The 24,588-nt window shown below is 41.6% G+C and overlaps 1 protein-coding gene across 2 annotated transcripts in view; it reads left to right on the top strand.

The window, feature by feature from the left end:
* Positions 1 to 24,249, top strand: part of INTS6L (integrator complex subunit 6 like) — a 67,813-nt gene extending 43,564 nt beyond the window's left edge. Inside the window, exons 10-18 of one of the 2 annotated variants that reach the window (XM_004713397.2) lie at positions 4,833 to 4,927; positions 6,175 to 6,285; positions 8,543 to 8,761; positions 10,839 to 10,962; positions 12,686 to 12,828; positions 17,619 to 17,841; positions 21,358 to 21,729; positions 22,724 to 22,817; positions 23,373 to 24,249. In XM_004713397.2, coding sequence (XP_004713454.1) covers positions 4,833 to 4,927; positions 6,175 to 6,285; positions 8,543 to 8,761; positions 10,839 to 10,962; positions 12,686 to 12,828; positions 17,619 to 17,841; positions 21,358 to 21,729; positions 22,724 to 22,817; positions 23,373 to 23,496 — 1,505 coding nt within the window. In that variant the 3' untranslated portion in view covers positions 23,497 to 24,249. The remainder of the gene's footprint in view (positions 1 to 4,832; positions 4,928 to 6,174; positions 6,286 to 8,542; positions 8,762 to 10,838; positions 10,963 to 12,685; positions 12,829 to 17,618; positions 17,842 to 21,357; positions 21,730 to 22,723; positions 22,818 to 23,372) is intronic. The other variant, XM_045288374.1, reaches the window with a different exon arrangement.
* Positions 24,250 to 24,588: the final 339 nt, after the last annotated feature.

The following is a 24,588-nucleotide window of genomic DNA, read 5'->3' as shown; positions in this document are numbered from 1 at the left end:
AAATGCATCTAGCCTTTTTATAGACAAGTTTGGGCCAAAACTGACTATGGATTGAGGTCAGTCTCCAAAAACCACATGCTTTTTCTTCAGAAAGTAGGACTTCCATGGGGGAATTGGCTTACATTCTTTTCTCCACAGAGGAATTCGAACTGTTTGAGTCAAGGCCATGAATTCAAAGGAATAGGTACGAAAGTGAATTTCGCAATAACCCTAGTGGCACAGGCTGTGGTTCCCACTGCAAACTTGTCAAAGTAAAAATCCTAGAAGCTATGACTCAGATACTACTGAAAATGCCTGCAGCGTTTTTTTGGTTTTGTGTTTTCACTTGACAATCCACATTTTCTTAAAGTCACAAAGTACAATGTGGTGTTTTTGTACTTGTAAAGTTGTGACCATTTGATTTGATGGGGTTTTTTAATGTTTGCAAAAGGGACCAGGCCTGTGCTAAGTTTTCAGATAGTCATTAAAAATATGACATGATTTTTTATGCTATAAATACTACATGTACTTAGTGTCCTGAAAAATCAATATTTAACCTTTTTTCAAGTTTGAGAATAGGTCATCGTAAATATATTCACATTTTGACTAGCTTATCTACTTTGGTTCGTAGTCTAGGATCTTCTAAGAGTTGGTTGTCACTGAGGTAAAATATAGATCTTTTGAAATTAATCATCTTGAATGTACTTAAGTATCTGTACTTCATGTGTTTATCTCCATTTTTTAGATGTGCCTTTATGACCCCAGCTTCCACAACTGTAAAGTCAAGACTAGATAATTTTGACGTAGACTCTGTTATCAATAGTATTTTTATATTTTTAAAAGTAAACTTTAATAAAAGATAATCATAGATTCACATACAGTTATAAAACACAGTTCAGAAAGATTCCATGAGCCCTTTACCTAGTATCTCCCAGTGAATATCTTGGAAAATTATCAAGATCAAAACCAGGATTATCAATATCAAAACCAGGATTTTGACATTGATACAGTCAAGATACAGAACAGTTCCATCAACAAGGACCCCTCATGTTTAAACCAAAGCAAAAGCCAAACTCATAGCGACCTGACTCAGAGCAATCCTATAGGACAGGGTAGAACTGCCCCTGTGAGTTTCCAAGACTGTAACTGTTTACAGGATCAGAAAACCCAGTCTTTCTTCTCATGGGGCGGCTTGTGGTTTTGAACTGCTGACCTTGAGGTTACCAGGACAATGCGTAACTACTGTGCCACCACCTCATGTGTAACAAACCCAAACTCACTTCCATGGAGTCGATACCCACTCACAGCGACCCTGTTGGTTAGAGTAGAACTCTTGTAACTGCTGCTGTAGGTTGCTGAGGTTCAGAGTGTCCACAGAGATGACCCTAGTTTTCTCAGCATTAACCCACTGTTTTCCATTAGCAAAAGTTAACAAAGGTTTACTAATTTGAGCTCTAAAGCTTACCTGAACAATATGACAAACATCTCATTCCCTGGTGATAGATAAATGAGGCTTAATTGGCTCCATGAGCTAACCAGAAGTATATGCTATTAGGATGGCTACCAGATCTTTGCCATCGGCCAAGAGATTTTGGGGGAATGATGTGTTTTTTTTTATTTAGGATCTTTTTTTTCCCTTAAAGAAACATATCATGTTCTTTATTTGTTTGTTATCTGTTTGTTATCTGTTTGTCAATTAATTAATGAATTAAGTAACAGGAAAGGGAAGTGTGGAGTTAGAGAACAGGAGGTTAATTTGTGTCTGATACTTTACAGTGTACAGTTATTTTCCTTTTATGCCATGTTTTCACATATATAATCGACTGCCTTACAAGAATCCTGTGTAGTAAGGCAGTTATTATTAAATCCACTTCACGGAGGTGACTGAAAATGAGGATGTGATTTGTTAAAGCTCACTCACCTAACGATGTGACTGAGCTTGGACTCAAACCCAGATCTTCCCCCTCCTTGAAGAGGGGAAGGGGAGGAAGAAACTGGAAGGAAAATGTCCGTCATTTATGAGGTACAGACAGTATCATTTTACTCTTACTCGACACTATCAACTCCTCATCTTACAAATGTTGGTAAGCTAATTGTTTCTGGCATCTTTACTATCATATCCTAGAGAGACTCCCATCTGAATGGAATTATGAAATCGAGAAAATAAATTTTCCAAGCTGCAGAGGTAGTGACTAAAACAGTGTCACCCTTAATCTAGACTGTTAAAAAATTCAGCAAGACATAATTAGACTAAACCAGCTCCTGGATAGAATCATTGCACTTGGCATTGTTAGAAATATTGAAAGTATGCTGAACTCTGACGAGCTAATCTCTAAAAGTATCTGAAGTCTCATGGTATTTCCGTTTGCCAGCTACTCCCCCAAATCTGCCCCAAGTCCCATCAGATGCCACATAAAGACATGTTTTCCAGGGCCTCGTGTTCCTTTCTTTCCATCACCCAGTTAACTAATATTGGGAAGACCCAAAGTTTGGCTGGACATGCTTGATTTCAAAGGTCACAGCAATGAAGTGAGGGGAAAGCGGACAGATATGAATGGTCTGTAAAGTGCCTCTTTGCAGTAATGAGGCAGAACTCTCTGCAGATCCTTTCACTGTTTCTGTAGCAAAAGAACAAAAGACCTCCATTTCATGACTGTAAATTCCTTTCCATTTGTGTCAGTTTAAGTGATTAATTTTAATTTTAGCAGTGAAAAGAAGAGAATATAAAGTTGCTTAACTAACTGATATTTGAAAAACATCATTCAGGATTTTAAAAACAGCCATAATTGTACAGAAAGCATGCATGTGGCAAAGGGATGGTTTGGTTTTTTTAAACTAAGAACCAATAACTGAAAACCAAAACAGGATGAATTTATAATATCTGTGATGTCTATAGCACGTGGGGTAAGTACCTTTAGTTACATGAATGCACATGGTATTCCAGAAACATGTTTGGTCACATGAAATTTGGAACTTCAATTGAGCACCACTGTATGCTATTCTTCGTGCCATCACTCAGTTAGTTGTTAAATAATATTTGAAAGACACAAAGTGACTCAGTGCTTGACTTCAAAGGTTGAAGAAATGAAGTGAGGGGGGGAAATACGACTAACTTAAAGTACAGTTTGGGCAGATTAAGGAGCCCTGGTGGCATAGTGGTTGCACATTGAGCTGCTAACCGCAAGGTCCGCAGTTTGAAACCGCCAGCCTCTCCATGGAAGAAAAGCAGGACTTTCTACTCCAGTAAAGAATTACAGTCTCTGAAACTCACAGGGGCATTTCTACCCTCACAATAGGGTCGCTGTGAGTCAGCATCAACTCAATGGTGGTGAGGGTTTTGATTTTGATTTTGATTTTGGATTTTAAGAACAGATTAAGGAAAATCCGAAAGATAATTTAGAGTTTGCCATCAATGCCTGGAAATTAGAGGCTTAGCTTTGTTCTTTCTTTTTTCCCCCACAAACCATTTTATTAGGAGCTAACACAGATATTATATCATTCCATAGTTCAATCACATCACGCACTATTGTACAATTGCTACCACAGTCCATTTCAAAACATTCTCTTTTTCTTGAATTCCATGCTATCAGCCCTCCCCCACTCCCCATGACACACACACACACCCTTCTGATGTACTTTGGAAAGCCTTTCCACCTTAGCCTTTCAAAAAAGAATACAGCACCATCTATGTTTAAAGAAAGGAAATGCTATTCCATCAGCCAATGACAGTGGGTTAGAGTAGAGTTAGAACAAGTGACAGTTTACAAAAGTCAGGTGGATCAGAGTCAATGTTATTACATTTTGTGTGGCTTCACAGATAGAAGAGCAAAGTATAACTTAATGTCTTAGCTTCCAAGGCTGTCAGAACACACTACCGCAAAGCGGGTGGTATTGAAGAACATAACTTTTATTTTCTCACAGTTATGGAGGCAAGGAATCCAGATTCATAGTGTGGGAGAGGTCATGCTTTCTCTGTCACTGCAGGAGAAGATCTCCACCGCCGCCACCACCCTCCCCCCCCCTCCCCCCCAGTTTCTAGTGGTCCTGGGTGTTTCGTGGCATTCCTTGGCATTTAGATGCATCTTCATATAGCATCTCGTGCTGCGGGACGTTGTCTCCATGTGCACGTTCTCGTTTTATAAGAAACCACTGAGAAGAGATTAGGACGCACTCTGGTACTCCACCAGAGCTTCTGAGGGACAATGATGAGGCGATCTTCCTTCTGTAAAGAGGAACAGTCTTGGAAACGCTCCCGAGGCTTCTAGGAGTTGGGAAACCACTGGATGGCAGCGGGTTTGATGGCTGTTGTTAGTTTGCTTGTTTGGGCGACTCCATTGTGACCTGAGTACCTTCACCGATAACATCTTCAACTCAAAAACCAAATCAGCTGCCATCCCATTGATTGTGAGTCATTGTGGCCCTCCGAGGCAGAGTCGAGCTATCCCTGCTGGTTTCCGAGGCTGACAGTCTTTTCAGGAGCAGAAGGCCTCATCTTCTGGGGAGCGGCTACTCTGCTAGGGCACCTTAACATCTTCAAAGAAAGACCGTGTATCCAAATGAATTCATATTCACAGGGCTCAAAACTTCAACAGATCTTTTATGGGGATACAGTTTAATCCCTAGCATTTGAGAACATACTTTCCTTCCTAGAGAAAGGTTCCATAGCATTTTAATAAATACTACCGACCACCAAACACCCCAGATCAGTGAAGAAACCCCAATGAAAGGGTCACCTTCTGTAACTGAAAATGGAGATTTCGCGTAAATGCTGTGATAAGATGTACGTTGCTTGATTTAACTTTTGGCATACGGGACTGGAATAATGTGATGTCTTACTTGATTTTCTATTGCAGATGACTTGTTTAAAGTTCACAAGCTTAAGCCAAATCTGAAGTGGCGACAGGCTTTTGACAGCTACTTAAAAACTCTGCCTCCATACTTCTTATTAGTATGTATTTGTGTGTATGTATGTATTCACGCTAGAAACAGTGGCTCTGATTGCAAGCTTTAACTCCTGAAATAAAATAGTTATCTGTTAATTTTACAAGGATTTGTGTTGTCATGATCTTCTCAATATCAGTGTGTAAGAGTTTGTCATGGCAGCACAAAACGAGGGGGTAAAAAACTGGGTGTGTTGCTTACTTTAACTGCCATAGTTATTTTTCATCAAACGTATGTCTGTTTCTCTTATTACAACTAACCCTATGAGATCCTAAATTTGGAATTCAAGGATGAATAGATCTGTGTTCATGTATGACATCAGCTACCCTTTTTAGCTCTAGAAATTCTCAATAAGTGGTTTCCCTCTGAAAACAGAACCATTTTCAGGAGGCAGCACATTTACTTGTTGCCTGTGAACCCTGGTTACAGAGACTGAGAGGTGGGGGTGCTGGGGAGAGACCTCAGAGAATAAAGATCGACTTGGTCTCATTTTGGATTTGACAATTTGAAAAGACAAAAAAAGTATTCATGATCATATTTGAACTGGCAATCTAATTGAAAGCCCCTGGGTGGAGCAAGTGATTTAATCTTGGCCCCTAACCCAAAGATTGGTGGCTCAAATGCCCCCAGCGGCACTGTGGAAGAAAGACCTGGCAGTCTGCTTCCAGAAGATCACAGCCAAGAAAACCCTATAGAACAGTTGTACTTTGCAGCACATGAGGCCACCATGAGTCAAACTCAACTCTACGGCAACAGGTAACAGAGCCTAAATTCAGACCACCAAACTCATTCCAGAGGTTCACTGGGTACGCTTTCATCTAAGTTTCTAGAGGTGAAAAGGTCGAGCCTTCCCTGGTACTGTTGGTGTCACTGGGAGGAGAATGTGGGTGTGTTAAGATTTGCCATGGCAGGAACGGGATGCACGATAAAATGCATTGTAAAATGATTTCAGGGCTTGGGACTTAAGACTGAAAGCAATTTACCTGTTGTTTGAATTTGCTGTTACTTGCTCTTCTGATCCCACTCTCCGCTGTTTATTTTTTGTTGTTATTGTTTGTTTGTTTTCTTTTGGACTTTCTGCTCCTAACTTCCCTGCTATTTCTCATTCCCACTTTTTAATGTTCCATGTTTGGTTTTATGTGTAGCACCTTGACGTCTAAGAAATGACTCATGTCCCTTTGCCCCTTGTAACTGAACTTTGAGTATTTGAAGATTTATCCTATTCTTACTGTTGTGTATTTTGTTTCCTTATAGCCATTAAAGAAAGCACTAAGGATGATGGGAGCTCCAAATCTGATATCAGATAATTTAGATTGTGGACTTAGTTACAGTGTTATCTCTTACCTTAAAAAACTCAGCCAACAGGTAGTATTGGTAAAAACAAACAAACAAAACTCCTTTGCCCTCAGAAGTGCATTTCCTTATTCTTCAGTGTAATTGTAATTTTCAAATTAAATGTGTATGCATATTCTACACTCTATGGATTAGTAATAATGTGATTCTCTATGGCTTCTAGCTTCACCGTTAACCTGCAGTTAAGGGTCCGTCAGTATCATTTGATGCTGTGCCATTGCTCCTTTTGCTTGCCCATTTGCCCTGCCCACATGCTGGTGGATATTCTGTGGCCTAAGAGGGGAAGAGGCTTAAGAGAATGGCCTCCTGGATCGCATTTTTGTCTCTACTCAATCTAGTTTCTCCTCAAATTACTTTGGACTAGTGCATCTCTTTTTTTTTTCTTTATTTTCTTTCTGGTTTTTTTTTTAGGTCACCACACTGAAATATGTGTCATTTTCAGGCATGTGAAAGACTCACACTCACATGCTAGCTGATGAATAAATGTCCCTCCCTAGCCTATCCTTTTTTCTGGGGTGGAGGGGGCCGAGACCAATGTTCCTCAGACTGGAGGGTGGTAGGCTCCAAGGGGACCTGAAAAAGGAGTGCTTTGATCCCCCCAGTTCATATTTTGTTGTTCTCCTTGTCCCTTGCCTGCCCCTCTCTATTAGTAACTCATTCTTCACTCGCTCACACCCCTCCTGATCATACTTCTCACCTCTACTTAGCCCATTCTTGCAGGGTGCAAATGATTGAGAACTACCAAGTTAGAGTTTTATGGCCATACATACGTATTATGTGAGATGACAAACCAATGCTGCAGTTTGACTTTCTTCTTATGTACAAATGTAGGACACAGTTGTAGCACTTACAGCGACTCTACTGCTTCAAGCTGGAGATGATTGGAGATTGTACAACCCTAGAAAAGAGAGAGTAGTGAGCAAAGTGACAGATTTCACTAAAGAACCAAAGTGACTGCACAATTGGGATGCTGGCACACGGTGCTAGAAACTGGCACAAACTTAAAGGACAATCTGGAGTTTACTAGCTCCTACCAGTCTAGTGTGGCCATAAGTGAAATGGAAAATAAAGACAAACTCAGATTTCTGATCTATCAAATGTCCCCTTAACCCCCTTTTTTCTTTCCTGCTAATAGGTTTTACTTTGGTTGTTGTTATTGTTGACGGTGCTTTGTTTTGATTATTCATTTATTTATTTTCTTTATTTGATGCTTACCTTTGGGCCTTTAAGGCTTTTGCAGCAGAGCATGGCCAGAAGAGACAATAGTAAACGGAATTGAAACTAATCTAAGTTCTGGGGCAATCTAGCATACAGTGTTTGTATATTTTTGTAAATCAACTTCCAAGACCATTTAAGGAAACAGACCCTTCATTTGATCTTTTCCTATTTTTCATGCCTTAAGAATTTTTTTAAAAGAGAACAAACTCTACTTAATGTTAATAATTGGGCCATAGTAATAAATATTTATGACCAAACCCTGAGGACACCATAATTATTTTGGACTTACTGACTTTTGGTGGAGTGCTACCTCTAGAGAAGAAGGAAAGACCATTACTACCTTGTGATTATGTGGACAGAAAATTTCTATGTCATCATTGTCTCTTGAACTCACACTGACGTATGCAAAACAAAACATGCTCAATATACAGTATGTTGCTACAATTGCTACTTTTAAGCAATAATAGTCAATATGGGACAATATTGTTTATTAAGGGGATTTTTCTATGTAAGTTAGTAGGAAACTTAATGAATACCCATTATAAATCATTTACATCACCCAATCTACTAAATGAAACATTAGTCTGAAATTGAAAATACCTCATTTAATTTTTTCAGATATAAGGCCAATCTATATGTAGCCTGAATTTCAGCACTAGTTTGAATTTGTAAATACAGGGTCTTAAAACATTTTTGCCTGGGCTGAAGATGAACATATTGACTTAGGCTAGTTTTTACAGAAACAAAATGTACTTATAACTGTCCTAAAGGGATTTATATCCCTGATTTCCATTTTCTCCATGACTCAATCATATTTTGATACTAGACAAGAGAAAAAAAATATGAAAGTCAATGGCCCCTCTATTCTCCCCTCTGTGTGTGCCGTAGTAGTACAACGAAGCCCAGGGAAATGGTCATTACCCATTTTCTGTGATTCCCAACAGAAAAGTTGGTATGTCGGGTTCTAAAAGTATTACTATCTTTCTTAAATCATGAAAAAGACAGTGATAGGATAGGTCTTTTCATAACACACCTTCTACTTTCCTTTTAGACTAAACTAGAGTCCGAACGAATACTTGCTTCAGTAGGAAAGAAACCTCCCCAGGAAACTGGAATGAAAGTGAGCAATCATTCTGGAGGTGGACTGGCTTTGACTCATAGTCCAAATGTCCGAAAGCTGCTGAATGAAATCACAGGCGACACTGCCCTGAGACTGGCAGAACTGAGTCCCAAAGATTTTGCTGGCTTCCAAATCGGACTCTTAAACAAGGTACATTGTGCTGTGAATAGATTCTATTTGTTAGAATTTATCAGATACATTTGCATCTTTGAACATTCGTTTCGTTTGGAAATAGTGGTTGGATGTAACAAACTGTACTTATAAATGTCCTAAAGGAATTTCTATCCTTGACTTGGGAATTATTCATTGACCCATTTAAGAATTGACTGGCTGGATGCGCCTGCTTCTAGACATCAATCGAGAATTTAAAGTACAAGATATTTGGGGGGAATCATACCCCTGGGGAAAAAAGGGAGAGAAAGCAGGAGGAAGCAAAGGAAGCTTTCATACTACAATTGCTGATCTTGCACCTTTGAGGGCAAAGAGGGAAGGAAGGAGGATTTGGAAGAAGAAACGCCTAGCAGCAAGAATTCCCATAGAAGCCGTCCCCATGCCCAGCCAGTCCTGGGGCTTTGGGGCTTGGCTCAAGGGGAATCCCTCTGGGACATGGGTGGGGGGGGGTCCAGTGATGGTATGACCCTTTGCTGGGCATTCCTACTCAGTAGGGTATGCTGGGCCCCTCTAGGGTTTCCCGTATGGGTTCCAATAAATTTCTTCCCTTTTGCTTAAAAAAAAAATCCCATAGAAGCAGCTCACAGTGAGCAGAAGTGGGGTTCTGGGGCAGCCTGGGAAGAGGACGACCAGCTCAGCACTACTTTATCAACTACCATATGTATAAAGCCAAATAGCCCATGTATTTTGCAAACCGCTTAACTCCCTCACCCGTTAGTTCATCGTATATCTATGTGCATTCTTTCCATGCATGCGTTATATGTAAATGCATACATACAGTAACTGCACTGCTTGTAGGGGATCAACCATTGTTTCTCAAAGGGAGATCCCAGTGGCTCACTGACTTCTCTGACTGCCCGAGAAATCTAGAAAACAAACCCTAGACATGCAAGGCAAACATACATCTCAGAATTTCGTGTTTCCAATGACATACTTGAAAAAGGATAGTTTTCAGGTTGTAATGCCTTGTAGATGTATTCGAATGAAGACCAAGGCCAGCAAGTAGAAATCTCCCACCAGGGAAGTTCTACTGTTGTCAGTTTTACTGATTGGAGAAGTTCTTTACTAAGATTTTAGCAAGGCTTGAAGGACATCTAGGTCGATTTTCGGAACATAGTGCACAATGACAATGTTCTACATCCTCCTTTGGTGAGTTTTTAAAGCCTTTAAAGCAGTGGTTCTCATCCTGTGGGTTGCGACCCCTTTGGGGGTCAAACGACCCTTTCACAGGGGTTGCCCGATTCATATCAGTAGCAAAATGAAGTTATGAAGTAGGAACGAAAATAATGTTCTGGTTGGGGTCACCACAATATGAGGAACTGTATGAAAGGGTCGCGGCATTAGGAAGATTGAGAGCCACAATCAAAGACACATGGAAACAATTAGTCCAAAAGACTAATGGATCATACGGATTTGTCTTTAGGACCCTAAGAGCAGAACAGCTAGGTGGTGCCCAGCTACCACTACCAAGTGCTCATAAACTTTATGAGATAAAGGGATCACATTAGAAATTGTGGGACTGAGAGGGAGAAAAATGTGGACCCGAACTCAAAATAATTTATTGAATAAATAAAAGGCCAGGCTTACTGGGTAGATAGAGACTGATGGAACCACTGAGACTATGATCTTTAGTGACCCTTCAGGCCTTGAACTAAACTCACCCTCAAGATTCAAACACTAGACAGTTCTACAAGGTGACCAACACTAGGGAGGTATCCACTCCTTAGAACAATCAAGCATTTGAGATCGAAAGGGCAGCATTTGACTAAGGACAGCATTCAGTTGGTTTGAAAAGTTAGGAAAGGAGGAGGAAAGGAAGTGAGAAATACAAACAAGGTAGAAGTGAGCTGAGTGACATTTCATTGTGGGGATTGCAATCAATGACATGAAAAGAAATGGATTTAAATTGTTGGATGGAAAACTGATTTGCTCTATACACCTTCTCCCAGTTCACAATACAATGTTTCTGAAAAGAAAACCTTTTAGTAGGGTTAGGTATTACATTTCTGTTTTACATACATCAAGAGTAACAAATTCTTTGTTTCATCCCCAACAGGATTTGAAACCTCAGACATATAGAAATGCTTATGATATTCCACGTAGTGGTCTTTTAGACCAGTTAACCAGAATGAGATCCAATCTGCTAAAAACTCGCAAGTTTATTGTTGGCCAAGATGAAGGTAAATGAACAATGAAACACACTCCTTGATTTTGAAAATGTCTAGTCCGAACATTTATATTGCACAAATTCTAAAGTTTAGATTGTGTAGTTTCACCTAATCTCAACATCTACCCAGACACAGTATTTCTCAAGTGCAAGAAGTATGGGTTCATCATTACTTACGCTATACTCTCCACGATTTGTTTCCCTTAATCCTCAAAACAGCCCCATGAAGTAGCGATTGTTTTGATGCTCACTTTATTGTAACAGCAACTGACTAAAAATCTGTTCAACTTTTTCAGGTTGGAAAGTGGCAGAAGTTAAGTCTATCAGTGTCCAAAGACTTGTTCTAGAGGAGAACTGAAACCCTAAATTCAAATATAATTTATAGAGACACAATTTATTAAGTCTTTAACATGACAAAGATAAGACAAAGACAAAAAAACAATTCATCTAAAATAAGGAAGCCCGTCAGCACAAAGCCATCATGGCGTTCAAGAAGTTACAGAAATTCTGCCCCTTAAGTAGGATATGGAGTCCAAGGGAAACTGACACACAACCATGATGGGTGACTGATTGATATCACGCAGTCACAGGTGGGACTACAGAAATGGGAAAGGGCCCACGATTGGGATCCCCGTACTCTACCCTCTGACCCTGGCACTCATGATCACGAGAACCCTAGTCCTCCAAATTCCATCCAGAGTAGCACGAAGTTGCCCCTCCCTGAATTGCCTCGGGAAGTAGTAGCCATAAACAACAACTCACTGCCGTTGAGTGCCTTTTGGCTCATATCAGCCCTGTAGAAACAGAGAACTGCCCCTATGCATTTTCAAAACTCCCAACGCCCGAGGAGAGGATGGTGGTTTCAAATGTGTAACTTTCAGTTAGCAGCCCAAAGAGTAACCCAGTGTGACACCAAGGTTCCGGTGGAGTGGGAGTGATTCACTTTCAATCACATGGTGCCTCCCATACTTTGCCCAGCTACTCATGTTGCTGCTTAATGCCCTGAAAGAATGCAATGAAGTCTGGATCAAGGTGGAGACTCAAAAATGGATCTAGGGATTTCATTCACTGTAAACTGTAGCCTTCCGTACACCGAGTGCTCCACATGTAAGCTGTAATACAGACTGCATGTGCAAACACTGGACTGCACCTCCAACCGCAATGAGTTCAATAAAAAACCCCACATGAGGGTAATCAACTTAAGAGGAGTCAGGATAATTGACATCTTTTAAATGCCCTTCTGTTCCATTTTGTTACATTTAAATGGGTTATCTGTCCACTAAAGTAAGCAAAGCTTATCTTAGACAATTCCCCTCAAAGTAAACACCAAGCTTTGTGTGAAAAGGGACTTTTCTGGGAAGAAAAATCTGTTGATCAATCAAATTCTCAAAGAAGTGAAAACCCAACTTTCACAGGCAAATAAGAGACTGCCTAGTTTCTTCCGAATAAGGAACCAATAGGTTTGGTTTTTTGTTATATTTATTTTTTAGTTGGGACAGTGTCATAAAGGAGGGTAGCCTAGTTTGAAGTGCCCGAGAAGTGTTCTAGTCTAGCAGCAGGAATACTGGTGGACTGATTAAGATGAAGGGAGAACATTGTAGTTGCCAGGATAGGATGGTACTATTTGAGATTTGAGATTCTATTTGGTTCTGAGACAGGACTATAAGATCATGACTGCCCAAGAGATCGTGCCTTTCGGATGTTTGGCACCCATTTCTTTTCTGGTACTTTTGCAGATTCACTTCATAGTGTTCCCGTTGCACAAATGGGCAACTATCAGGAATATCTGAAGGCGTTGCCTTCTCCACTTCGAGAGATTGATCCAGACCAACCCAAAAGACTTCATACGTTTGGCAATCCATTTAAACAAGATAAGAAGGTAAGTTGTCTATTTCTGTGTAAACTGTGATATAAAGTAGCCCCCAACTTATAACACGTTTGAATTATGATGACTTGATCTTATGACTGTCTTTTTAAAATATGTCTTAGTAGTAATATGTACTAAATGTGTTAATATATATTAAACTATATCTCTAAGTTTATATGTAATGTTTTCAACCATCAAAGGTTAGAAGTAAACATCAGAGGCATTATAAAGGAAACATCAGATTTCTAAAAAATAAATAGGTGTTCAGTTTATGTTAGAAATGTCAACAGAGTCATTAGAACAGGACTCTGTCTTGGGTTGGGGAGAACCTTTATTTGCAATAATTCTTTTCTTCTGGTAAGGTGAATGCATTCAGATGTTTTCTGTTTAAAAGATAAAAAAAACTGCACGGGGGCTGTTATGTGGATAGAAAGCAGGAGTCTTCTGACACAGGAATTTGTTGGTTGAACAGACTTAGCACCTGCCATTACTGAGTACCTACTAATAGGGGGTGTTTTGAATTATTGCATTTAATGCTTGCAGCTGTTCTGCGCGAAGTCATTACTATCCACCTTGTAGTACAAATAAGTCAAGGCTAACACTGGTCAAATGCTTTGCTCGAAGTGACACAAGTACTAGGTAGAACCAAAATGTGAACTCACATTATTCCATGCCCAGAATCTGTAGTCTTTTCCACTGTCACACACTAAAACCTGTTCTTAAAGTATCATGGCAAAATATATAACAAAAAGTGCTATTTTAACTGTACCATTCGGTGGTACTAATTACTCTTACCATTCTGTGCTTCCATTGGTGCTATCCATTTCCAAAACTTTTACATCACCCAAGACAGAAACTTGGTGCCCCTTTGGCTATAACTTCCATTTCCCTCTTCTCTCTAGTCTCTGGTAATCACTGACAAACTTTTATCTCGATGGATTTGCCTATTCACAATCATTTACGTAAGTGGGATTATGTAATATTTCACACACTACCTTCTTTAATATCAAAGTCAAAATGTATTCCCTCTGTTTCATCTATGAATATTCCATAGTGTTGTATGTAGAAGATGAAATGTAAGGTACAGAGGATACTGCCTTATTTGAATTGCCTTATTAGAGATCCTGGGAGCCCTGGTGGTCCAGGGGTTAAGTGCTCAGCTACTCATGGATAGGTTGGTGGATTGAAGCCGCCAGCCACTCTGCAGGAGAAAGATGTTACAGTGTGTAAAGATTACAGCCTTGGAAATCCTATGAGGCAGTTCTACTCTGTCCTACATAATACGTATTGACTCAATGGCACTGGGTTTGGTTTGGGTTTTACTGGAGATCTTAATGGAATGTTCGTGTATGTGTGTGTGTGTGTGTGTGTGTGTGTGTGTGTGTGTGTGTGTGAGAGAGAGAGAGAGAGAGAAGGCCTGCTAACTTGATCATTGAAGCATGAAGACAAATGGAATTTCATTAGTACGTATGGCAAACACCTTTTTCAATAACATAAAAGCAATAGTACACACGGACTTCTCCAGATGGAATACACAGAAATCAAATTGACTACATACATGGGAGGAGACGGCTGGAGAAGCTCGATATTAGCAGCTAAAAGCAGGCCAGAAGCTGGCTGTGGAACTAAGTTGCTTGTGTGTAACTTCAAGACAAAGCTGAAGGAAATTAAAACAAGTCCACGAAAGCCAAAATATGACCTTGAATTTATCCCACCCAAATTTCAAGAACATCTCAAGAGCAGATTTGGAACATTAAACGCTAATGACAGAAGACCTGATGAGCCGTGGGAGGATATCAAGATCATCATTCATGAAGACAGGAAAGAAAGAAAAGATAAAAATGGATAACAGAAGAGACTGAAACTTGCTACTCATCGTAGGGTAGCTAAGGTAAGTGGAAAAAAGAATGAAGTTGAGGATCTGAATTGAAACTTTCAATGGGCAGCTCAAGATGACAATGCCAAATATCATAATGAAATGTGCAAACACCTAGAATTAGAAAACCCAAAGGGAACAACACGCTCAGCATATTTTAAACTGAAAGAACTCAAGAAAAAAATGCAAGTCTTGAGTTGTGATCTTGAAAGATTCTATGGGCAAAATATTTAATGATGCAGGAAGCATCCAAAGAAGATGGACAGAATACACAGTGTCACTGCCCAAAAGAACTAGTGGACATTCCACCATTTCAGGAGGTGCGATCTGAGCAAGAACCAATGGCGCTGAAAGAAGCTCAAGCTGCACTGAAACCATTAGCCAAAAACAAGACTCCAGGACTTGATAAGACACCAACTGGAATGTTTCAACCAGCTGATAAAGCACTAGAAGCCCGCACTCGCCTATGCCACAAAATTTGGAAGACAACTACTTGGCCAAGTGACTGGAAGAGATCCATATGTGTTTCTACTCATTCCAAAGAAAGGCTACCCAAAAGACTATGGAGCAATATCACTGATATTGAATGCAAGCAAAATTTGCTGAAGATCATCCAACAGCAGTTGCAGCAGTACATTGACAGGGAACTGCCAGAGGTTCAGGCCAGTTTCAGAAGAGGACATGGACCAAGGGCTATCATTGCTGAAGTCTGATGGGTCAAGGCTCAAAGCAGAGATACCAGAAAGATGTTTACTTGCGTTTTCTTGGCTATCCCAAGTCATATGACTGTGTGGATCATGACAAACGATGGGTGACCTTGACAATAATGGGAATTCCAGAACACTTAATTGTGCTCATGTGGAACCTGTACATGGATCAAGCGGCAGTTGGGCGAAGAGAGAAAAGGACCACTGCATGCTTTAAATGCATGAAAGGTGTATGTCAGGGTTGTATCCTCTCATCATAATTGCTCGATCTAGGAAAGAAGAATGTGGCATCAGGATTGGAGGAAGGCTATTAACAACCTGAGATGTGCAGATCACACAGCCTTGTTTGCTGAAAGTGAGGAAGACGAAGCACTTTCTGATGAGGATCAGGAATAGAAGCCTTCGATATGGATTGTGAGTCAATGTAAAGAAGACCAATATCCTCACAGCTGGAATAAGTAAATTCATAATACATGGAGTAAAGGTTGAAGTTGTCAAGGAATTTATCTTGCTTGGATCCACAATCGATGTTCCTGGGAGCAACAGTCAACAGACCAAAGATGGAGTTGCATTAGGTAAATCTGCTGCACAAGACAGATACTATTTTGTGAATTAAGGTGAGTCTGGCCCAATCCATGATATTTCTCATTACCTCACAAGCATATGAAAGTTGGATGTTGAATGAGGAAGACCAAAGCCCAATTGATGCGTTTAAATTGCGGTCCTGGAGAAGAATGCGGACAGCACCAAGGACTGCCAAAGGTACAAATGATCTGCCTTGGATGCAGGATGGCCAGAGTGCTCCTTAGAGACAAGGAGCGTGAGACTTTATCTTACATACTTTGGACATATTGTCAGGAGAGTCTGGTCCCTGGAAAAGGATATCATGGTTGGAAAGTAGAAGGGCAGCAAAAAAGAGGGGGCCCCTCAATGAGATGGATGGGCTGCAACCATGGGCTCGAGCACAGGAACAACTAGGAGGATGGTGCAGGAGCGTGGAGGGTTGTGCATAGGGTCGCTATGGGTCAGAACCGACTCAACGGCACCTAACAACAACAATATGGAAGTTATTGGTATTAAGGCATAGAATATGTCATTGTTCTCTTCTGTCACAAAAGTACATTCCACTTTAATCTTCAGTGATATTGGCACCTTTATTCGTCATTCTGGGCCTTAATTTCCTCATTTAACATTAGTAATAACAATCACACCTAATTAATAAGGTTTTGTATCAGATAAAGTGAGTTGATAAAAGTAGAGTATTTAGAACAGTGCCCGGCAAATAGGAAATGAGCAATTAAAATATTTCCCCTTTTTTGCACTTTTAAAAATGGGTAAACACATGGTACAAATCATTTCTTTACCATGATCTGACTCAAATAACAAAGGACATGTTCTGGTGTTATCCTTGGATGAGAACAGGTTAAGCTAACCTTTTATACTACTGGCTCTCATCTTTCTTTCATGTATCCTGAACAGTGAAAAACTCCTCCCACCCAGCCTGGCGCCAAGTTGCACATATTTGATTATCTATGGACTTGGGAGTTCAGCAAATTACTCCGTCTATCTGCTATTCATTGTTTACATCAAGCATTGTTCACAGTGGTAATATTTGCTAATGATGCACTTTAAGCCAAAAATAGGATTTATCTGCCCTAACATGAGTATGCACTTCTTCAATAAAGTAAACATGGATTTACCCTATTTTTTAAATGATATCTGTTCATTTCCCAAGCTTTTGGATTTGCTGTGGTTGTACCATTTTTTTCATAATCACAGCGACTTTGTAGATCTAAGACAAAGTAGAACGGCTCCCTAGGGTTTCTGAGATATAGATATTTATGGAAGCAGATAGCCTCATCTTTCTCTAGTGGAATGACTGGTGGGTTTGAATTGCTGACCTTGTGTTTAGCAGCCTAAGTCTTATAGGGTCACTATGCGCTGCAATCAGCAGTGGGTTTGGTTTTTTGTTTTCTTTTGGTACCATATTTGGTTTGGAATAGCACATTGTATTTAACCTTGCTTCGGACTGGCTTAAAATGGACTGGCATTTCTTTAGAAAAAGTGTGGGTTAGCAGGGGTGATAAATGTTTGACCCATGACTAAAACTTATGCTAATGATTATTGTCCCTGAAGGACAATAATCTCTTAAAAACTTGACGGTTTTGAGAGAACTGTGGATTTGTCATGTATGGACTATATTCCTTGATGTTTTGCAGGGAATGATGATTGATGAAGCAGATGAGTTTGTAGCAGGGCCTCAGAACAAAGCGAAACGTCCTGGAGAACCCAACAGCCCTGTATCATCTAAGAGAAGGCGGGGCATGTCTCTGCTATTGAGGAAAACCCAAGCACCACCTACTGTAACGAACCACGTGGGCAGAAAGGGATCGCTCTCAACAACGTGTTTCCCATCCTATCCAAACCTCATAAAACCAACAGGTACAGCGCGATGGTGTGAATTCCTTATTGACCATAGAGAACGAATATCCTTAACAATCGCATTTTCCTTTATAGTCTTTTCTTTTGTGTTCCATTCTCATTCTTCAAGTATACCAGTATTAAATCACATACGTGGTGGTTACAATAGGCCCATTGGAAAGAAGAGACCATACGTCAAGGAGTTCCATTTATATGAAAGGAAATAAGATCTATAACTAACCAGTAGCTCATTTGGTTGGGATGGAGAAATGGTCAGTTGGCTTTGTCAGGGCAAGTCAACAAAGGTGTGGCCATTTGCAGCAAGCATTAGAAGGACAAAGCAGACTCCCAAGGCAGTTGGAGGGTGGGCTAAACAGAAGGTAGGTCTGCCAGCACTCCCTGGCCTTACTTCCTGTTCATACCTTAACCCACTATCATCTGGCATCTGCCTCCTCACCTCTGATCAAACTGTCCAAATCATGAATGTCAGCTTACATTGCCATGAATTCTTTAGCAGTACTTGCCCTGGTTGCTTACACCCTCCTTGGGGTCCCAATAAGGAGCTCTGGTGGTATAGTGGTTGTGTTTGGGGCTGCTAATCACAAGGTCAGTGTGGTAGTTACATAATCTGGTGCCAACTTGAGGCTATTAAGAGGGAAAGAGTGGAGTTTAGCCTGACAATCAGGTTGCTGCTTGATGACCTCATTTGGAGGCGCTACAAAGATAAAGAGCTCAGTGGAGGTGGGACAGACACACTCCCTGAAAGACATTTCTGTTTATAAGACACATGAAGCTACACTAGAGTCCTGGAGCTGGAGGAGCCACGTGGAGACACTTGCCAGCGCTGAGATGCTTCCACCGCCACTGGATCCACAAGACTTCCCACCCTCTGGCCTGTGTGATCTTTCCTCCTGAATTCAGTGTCATTGCATGTGCTGCGTAAGTCTGAAGAAGAATTTATTGGCTAGTATCAGACATATGGGATCATATCGGACTTATGGATTTGATCTGGACTGGGCTGGGATGTTTTCTCAATACACAATTGCTCTTTTATATAAAACTCTTTCTTATACACATATTAGTGTCTATGAATTTGTTTCTCTAGTCTACCTGGACTAACACCGTCAGTAATTCAAATCCACCCACAGCCTGAGGGAGGAAGATGATGCCTTCTGTTCCCATAAAGATTGGAATTGGCTCTATGGCAGTGAATTTGGTTTGCTTTGGTTTATACGAGCCTTCTTAGATTCCCATATATGAAATTCTCCTAGAGTTCTTCCCTATTACTAGCAACTCCTTTTCATTTTCTTTTCTGTGTGTTTCTTTTCTTTTGCACATCTATAGATTACAGGGGCCCCCAAGATCAATCATTGGCCCTTTTGACTTCAATACACCCTTCTCTAACTCATCCCATGCAGTCTTTAGGCCTCAAATATAATTTACATTCCAACCTCACCCCTTCCTCCAGCCATGATCCTGTACACAAAGGTCAAATACAAATGTTTACATGGGATCTCCACTAAAGTATGTAGGAGACACCTGATGCTTAACTGGATCCATATATTTAAACTGAACGCCCTATGTTAGGCCGGGTTGACTAGAGAAACAAATCCAAGGACATTCATATAAGATATATGAGAGAGCTCAAGAAAACATCCCAGCCCAGTCAAACTCAAGTCCATAAGTCTGATGCTAGTCCATAAGTCCCTTTTCAGACTCAGGGAGCCACATGCAATGATGTAGACTGCAGGACCATCATTGGCTGACGGGTGCAAAGTCTTATGGATTCAATGGCAGTGGACACATCTCCAGGGCTCACGCAGTGTCCGAGTGGCTCCATGATGACAGAGAAGGCAGTGGGGGGGGAGGTTCCCAGGACCCTCCTTATGAAGAGGCCATGCCCACAAGGAGATACCATCAGGCTGTGACCTGATTGACAGGCTAGACTCCACCCCAACACTTTAAGTTAACATGAAATTATGTAACTACCACACTCCTCCACTCCCCTTTCCAAACTAGCTCTACTTACACTCTCTTGCCAATTGAGTCAAATGACACCACCCATCAGTGTGCAGAGAAAAGTGTTAACAATCTGTTCACGGTTTTGTGGGTGGGCTGGCAGAGAAGCCCTGGGCTGCAGTGTTGGCAGATACCTCTAGTGTAAAAACTGCCAAACGGATGTCAAGCTCACTGACCACAGAATCCAAAAGCCTTGCACAGGACCTGGTCTGTGAGCTGTTCCTCGCTGGCTCGGACACATCCTGGCACCTGCTGCCTCAGGTCCAAACCTGTGGCTTCTCTTTTATACTTCTCTCCCTTCCCATCCACTAGCAAGAGCAGGCCACTTGACAGCCACTGTAGACCCCGCATCCCTGTCTCCCTCTAGTTCGTCTTACCGTGCCCTCGCCCTAAGGCTGCCACAGCAGTGCCTTAGCTGACCTGCCTGCTTCTCATGCCTGATCCCAGCTAACTCACTTTCTGTTGGTGAGCAGATCGATCCCGTCCACGTGTGCTGCTTGCCTGCCGGGCTCCTCCTTCCCCTCTGCCCTTTCCTCAGGTGCACCCAGCTTGCAGCTTGCCCCCTCCCTCCTGGTGGCCTCTGCGCCTGCCCTTCCCACAGCCCGGAGCACTGCCCCTGGGCCTGCACATGCTCAGCTCTTTCTCCTCCTCCAGGGCTGTGCTCAAAGCACACCTCCTCAGAAAGGCCCTGCCCACCCGCCCTGTCCACTGAGGCCCCTCCCCTACTCTCCACCACATCCATGCTCACTGCTCTTCCTTACTCGGCTTCACGCTGCCACCTTGGTTTTCTTTTCCTTTCTTTTACTCTCCCAGTGCACCTCGCTGTCCGCTCCCCACAGACATGTCAGAGCCACAAGGGCGGGCACTGTTTCTGTCTGTCTTGTTCACGGCAGAACCCCAGCTCTGGCCCAGTGCCTGCAGCAGAACGGTCGCCTACATGAAGATGAGGTGCCAGGCTGTTCCGTGCAGAGAGACTGGAATCTCTGAGACGGAAGTGAAGGGTGGGGAGAGGGTGGTACAGGCGGGGCTGCCTGGTGATGGAGTGGAGGCAGAGTGTCCAGAGCTAACGGCCACTTCTCTTTTCTCAGTAAGCTTGAGGGAGAAAGAGGTGGAGAACTGAGCCCACGTTGTCTGGCTTGCAGCTCAGTAAAGGATGGCAGCTTCCACGAGGTTTTGAGAAGTCGTGGCATCAAACGACACTGGTAGCTTTGCAACTTGTGAAGGGCAACCAGGTGGTGATCACCCCTGAGGGTCAGGGTTCTGCGAGCACGTGCTGATTGAGTGCACTGTCTCACAGGCTTTCTGCACATACTGAGTGCCAAGGAGGGAGGAACGTGGGTTTGTCCTATTATTTTTCCCAGAACTCCATTTGAGGGTTCTGCGATTTCCACGGGGCACGTCGTCTTGCTGTATGAAATGAAGAACTCCCTCAAAACTAAGAAGCATAGAGATGTACCTATGGGGGGTGGGGGTGAAATGCCACTTCCTTGGGGCTCAACGTCTTAATGTGTGTTCCAGATGCTGCTGCCATTCACGATTTCCATGAGGAGGAGACGGAAAATGGTCCAACCGTTCCTGATGGCCTATCAAAATCTGTCCCTCCAAAGCCTATGAATGTGGCAATCGATGGCATTCCCCCCAACAAGTCAGATGTTCCAGCTGATGACTTCACTCTTCTCAGGAAGGATGGCCTGATTCACAAACCTGGTACTAATTCACTTGTAGGCGGCACTGTAAATTGTAATCTCTCAAAAGACGGCCCCCAAGTCGCAGCTATGCCTGCTTTGAGACCGGGGCCAAATCCATTCCAAATAACTCCTGCTATGGCACAGGGAATCAATGCGGATATAAAACACCAGTTAATGAAGGAAGTTCGGAAGTTTGGACGAAGTAAGTAGTGCAAGAAGGTCTACTAATAAAAAATGTTTATTGTTTACGCTACGTTCAAGCCACCTCTTAAGAACATTTTTGAGGCAGAATTTGGTTTACATATAGAGGGGTTCTTCCATACATAAACAATAGACCCTTTTCTTTTTCCCTATGGGCTGTATTCGTTTCTATTGCTGCTATAACAAAGTACCACAAACTTCCTGGCTTTAAAACAACACAGATTTATTTTTCTTCCAGTTCTGGTAGTTATAATTCTGGATTCCTTGTCACTGGAGTACCATCAAGGTCTTTGCAGACCTGTGTTCCCTCTGAAAGTTATAAAGCAAAATCCATTTCCTTGCCTTTTTTTTAGCTTCTGGAGCCTCCCTAGATGCCCTGGCAGGAGAGTAAGTTACTAACTGTATTGGGCTACTAAGATGAGGCTCTCTCCTCCTGTAAAGATTTATAGCCTGGGAAATCCCAAGGGGGCAGTTCTACCCTGTCCACTCCGTGCTGTTGTGAGTTAGAATCCACTCAACCACAGCAAGTTTAAGTCCGTAGAGACGCCTTGACCCATGGCACCATTATCCTTCTTCAAGTCATCAATGCAGCATCTCTCTTCTCTCTGACCCCTGCTGCCATCCTTACAGTTTCTCTCTCATCCTCACTCTACTCTTGTAAGGATACTTGTGATGTAATTCTGGATTATCTCCCCTCTCAAGCGCATTAATTTAATTATATCTGCAAATTCCCCTTTCCCATATAAAGAAACATATGCATATGTTCCAGGGATTATGGACAGTTTTTAAGACCCATAATTCAGCCTCACATATTTGATTAGTGCTCATAAGAGTTTCCTTCATAGAGAAGTAATGATATCTTGACTTATGGGTCTAAAATTTAAATGATACCTAACTTTCCACCCATGAAGAATGCTGAGACTGCCTGAAAATGGAGCTCTGGTTCCCCTTTATAGTTTTAGCAATATTGAAGATTTTCTTTTTAATGCCTTCAGAATATGAAAGAATTTTCACTTTGCTTGAAGACGTTCAAGGACCTCTGGAAGTCAAGAAACAGTTTGTTGAATTTACCATCAAGGAAGCAGCAAGGTGAATGTCGAGAGAAACTCTCTATTTTTTAAGCAGTTGGAAACAGGTTGTATATTGTTTTGTTTTGTATTCCAAATCCTGGCCCTCATTTAGAGTTTATGCTGTTTCTGGCCACATTTAGATTTAGATCATACAAATCTAACTCCGACATCCAAGCCCCTGGTACCTTCTAGGCTCCCCATAGGTCCAGGAGACTTGAGCCCTTAATTGGCATTCTTGGCATTGGATAGACTTTTTCCTTCCCTGGGGGTCCCTAAGTTGTGCTAACATGCTTGGCTGCTAACCAGAAGGTTGCATCATTTTGAGTCCACCCAGAAAGTGCCTTAGAAGTGCTAGCAATCTACTTCTGAAAAAACAACCAGCCACCGGAAAGCCTATGGAGCACAGTTGAACTCTGACCCTCCTAGGGTGGCTCTGAGTCCGAATCAACGTCATAGCAATTTGTGGATCTTTTCATGAGGATGTCTTTTATATTGCCCTGTACCCTGCAGGTCTTTGCACATTATGGATGTTTTAAGGATCTTTGGGCTGCTGAAATGTTTTGTTTATTTTCAGGTTTAAAAGACGCGTTTTAATTCAGTACCTTGAAAAAGTACTCGAAAAAATTAACTCCCACTACCTTCTCCACAAAGTTCACCGCATCAACAACAGATCAGCATGTTATCGCAAAGATCAGTGAGGATCAAGGACCAGTCTTGTGTGCTCTCGAGCGGAACCACACGTTGCTGAAACTTCCCAGAGTGTGGCAGTCAAGGAAATGGTCGTCTGTGCAAAGACACTGAAGCTTTTTTTGTTTTATGATTCGACGTCAGTTAAAGTTAGGTTTTTGCCCAAAGACTTTTCTTGTGAGGCGTTGGCTTGGTTTCCATTTAAGGAGGGAGATGTCAAGTCAGTAAGCATTGTTGCCATGACCAAAGTGATAAGGGTTACTTCATTAGAACTTTGCCCCTCTGCACATTCCCAGAGTGACTAGGGGCCACTTGTCAGGGGAGTACTACTTGGTGCTCACACGATGTCCTTCAGAAGGAATGGGTGCACAGATTCCAACTGGTAACCTTGTGAATGCCAAACAAAGTTTTCAACAATTCCTACTTGTGCCTTTGAACCCACGAAAGATTCAGGATAGTTTGAATTGAAGTGTAAAGAAGCTGCTATGGGGGTTTTGTTAGACAAGAAGGGCATTCCTGTAACTTATTTCTCTGTGGGAGGGGGCAGGGGGACTCACAAAACAATCTACCTCCAACTCCCTTCTATTTTGATGAGAGACATTATGAAGTGCACTTGCGGCTGTTCGAAGCCCTGCCACCTGGCCTTTTTGCATGTAAAAAGGATGGAAAGTCTTCAGGCAGACTTGCACATTTTGTGCTTTGGAAGCACTGAAAGAAAAACGAATGTGTATTTTTTTCCTTTGATGTTTATACAAAGCTTTATATGGAACAGTTGTTTTTTATTAATTTGCAAAAAATTAACTAAACAAAAAGATTTTGATTTTGCATATATAAAATAAATTGCTTTATTGATTTTCACAAAGTTTGTTAATGCTGGAGAAATGACTAGTTAATGTCTTGCTCTTGGTTTGTTATTCCTTTCAGCGGCAGGTGGGGAGGGGAGTCCACAATTTTCTAAGAAAAAAAATGATATAAACCTAAAGATTTAAACTTCAAAACATCACTCATATAAGAAAGTGATATCAGTAGGGAACTTGGAGGTGCCCTGGTGGCATAAGGGTTGCATGTGGGGCAGCTAACAGCAAGGTCAGCGGTTCAAAAAA

The sequence above is a fragment of the Echinops telfairi genome, unplaced genomic scaffold (genome assembly GCF_000313985.2).
Source record: "Echinops telfairi isolate 266 unplaced genomic scaffold, ASM31398v2 ScPeMD7_20;HRSCAF=75, whole genome shotgun sequence".
Classification (NCBI taxonomy): Eukaryota; Metazoa; Chordata; class Mammalia; order Afrosoricida; family Tenrecidae; genus Echinops; species Echinops telfairi.
This window is presented reverse-complemented; position numbering and strand designations above follow the sequence as displayed.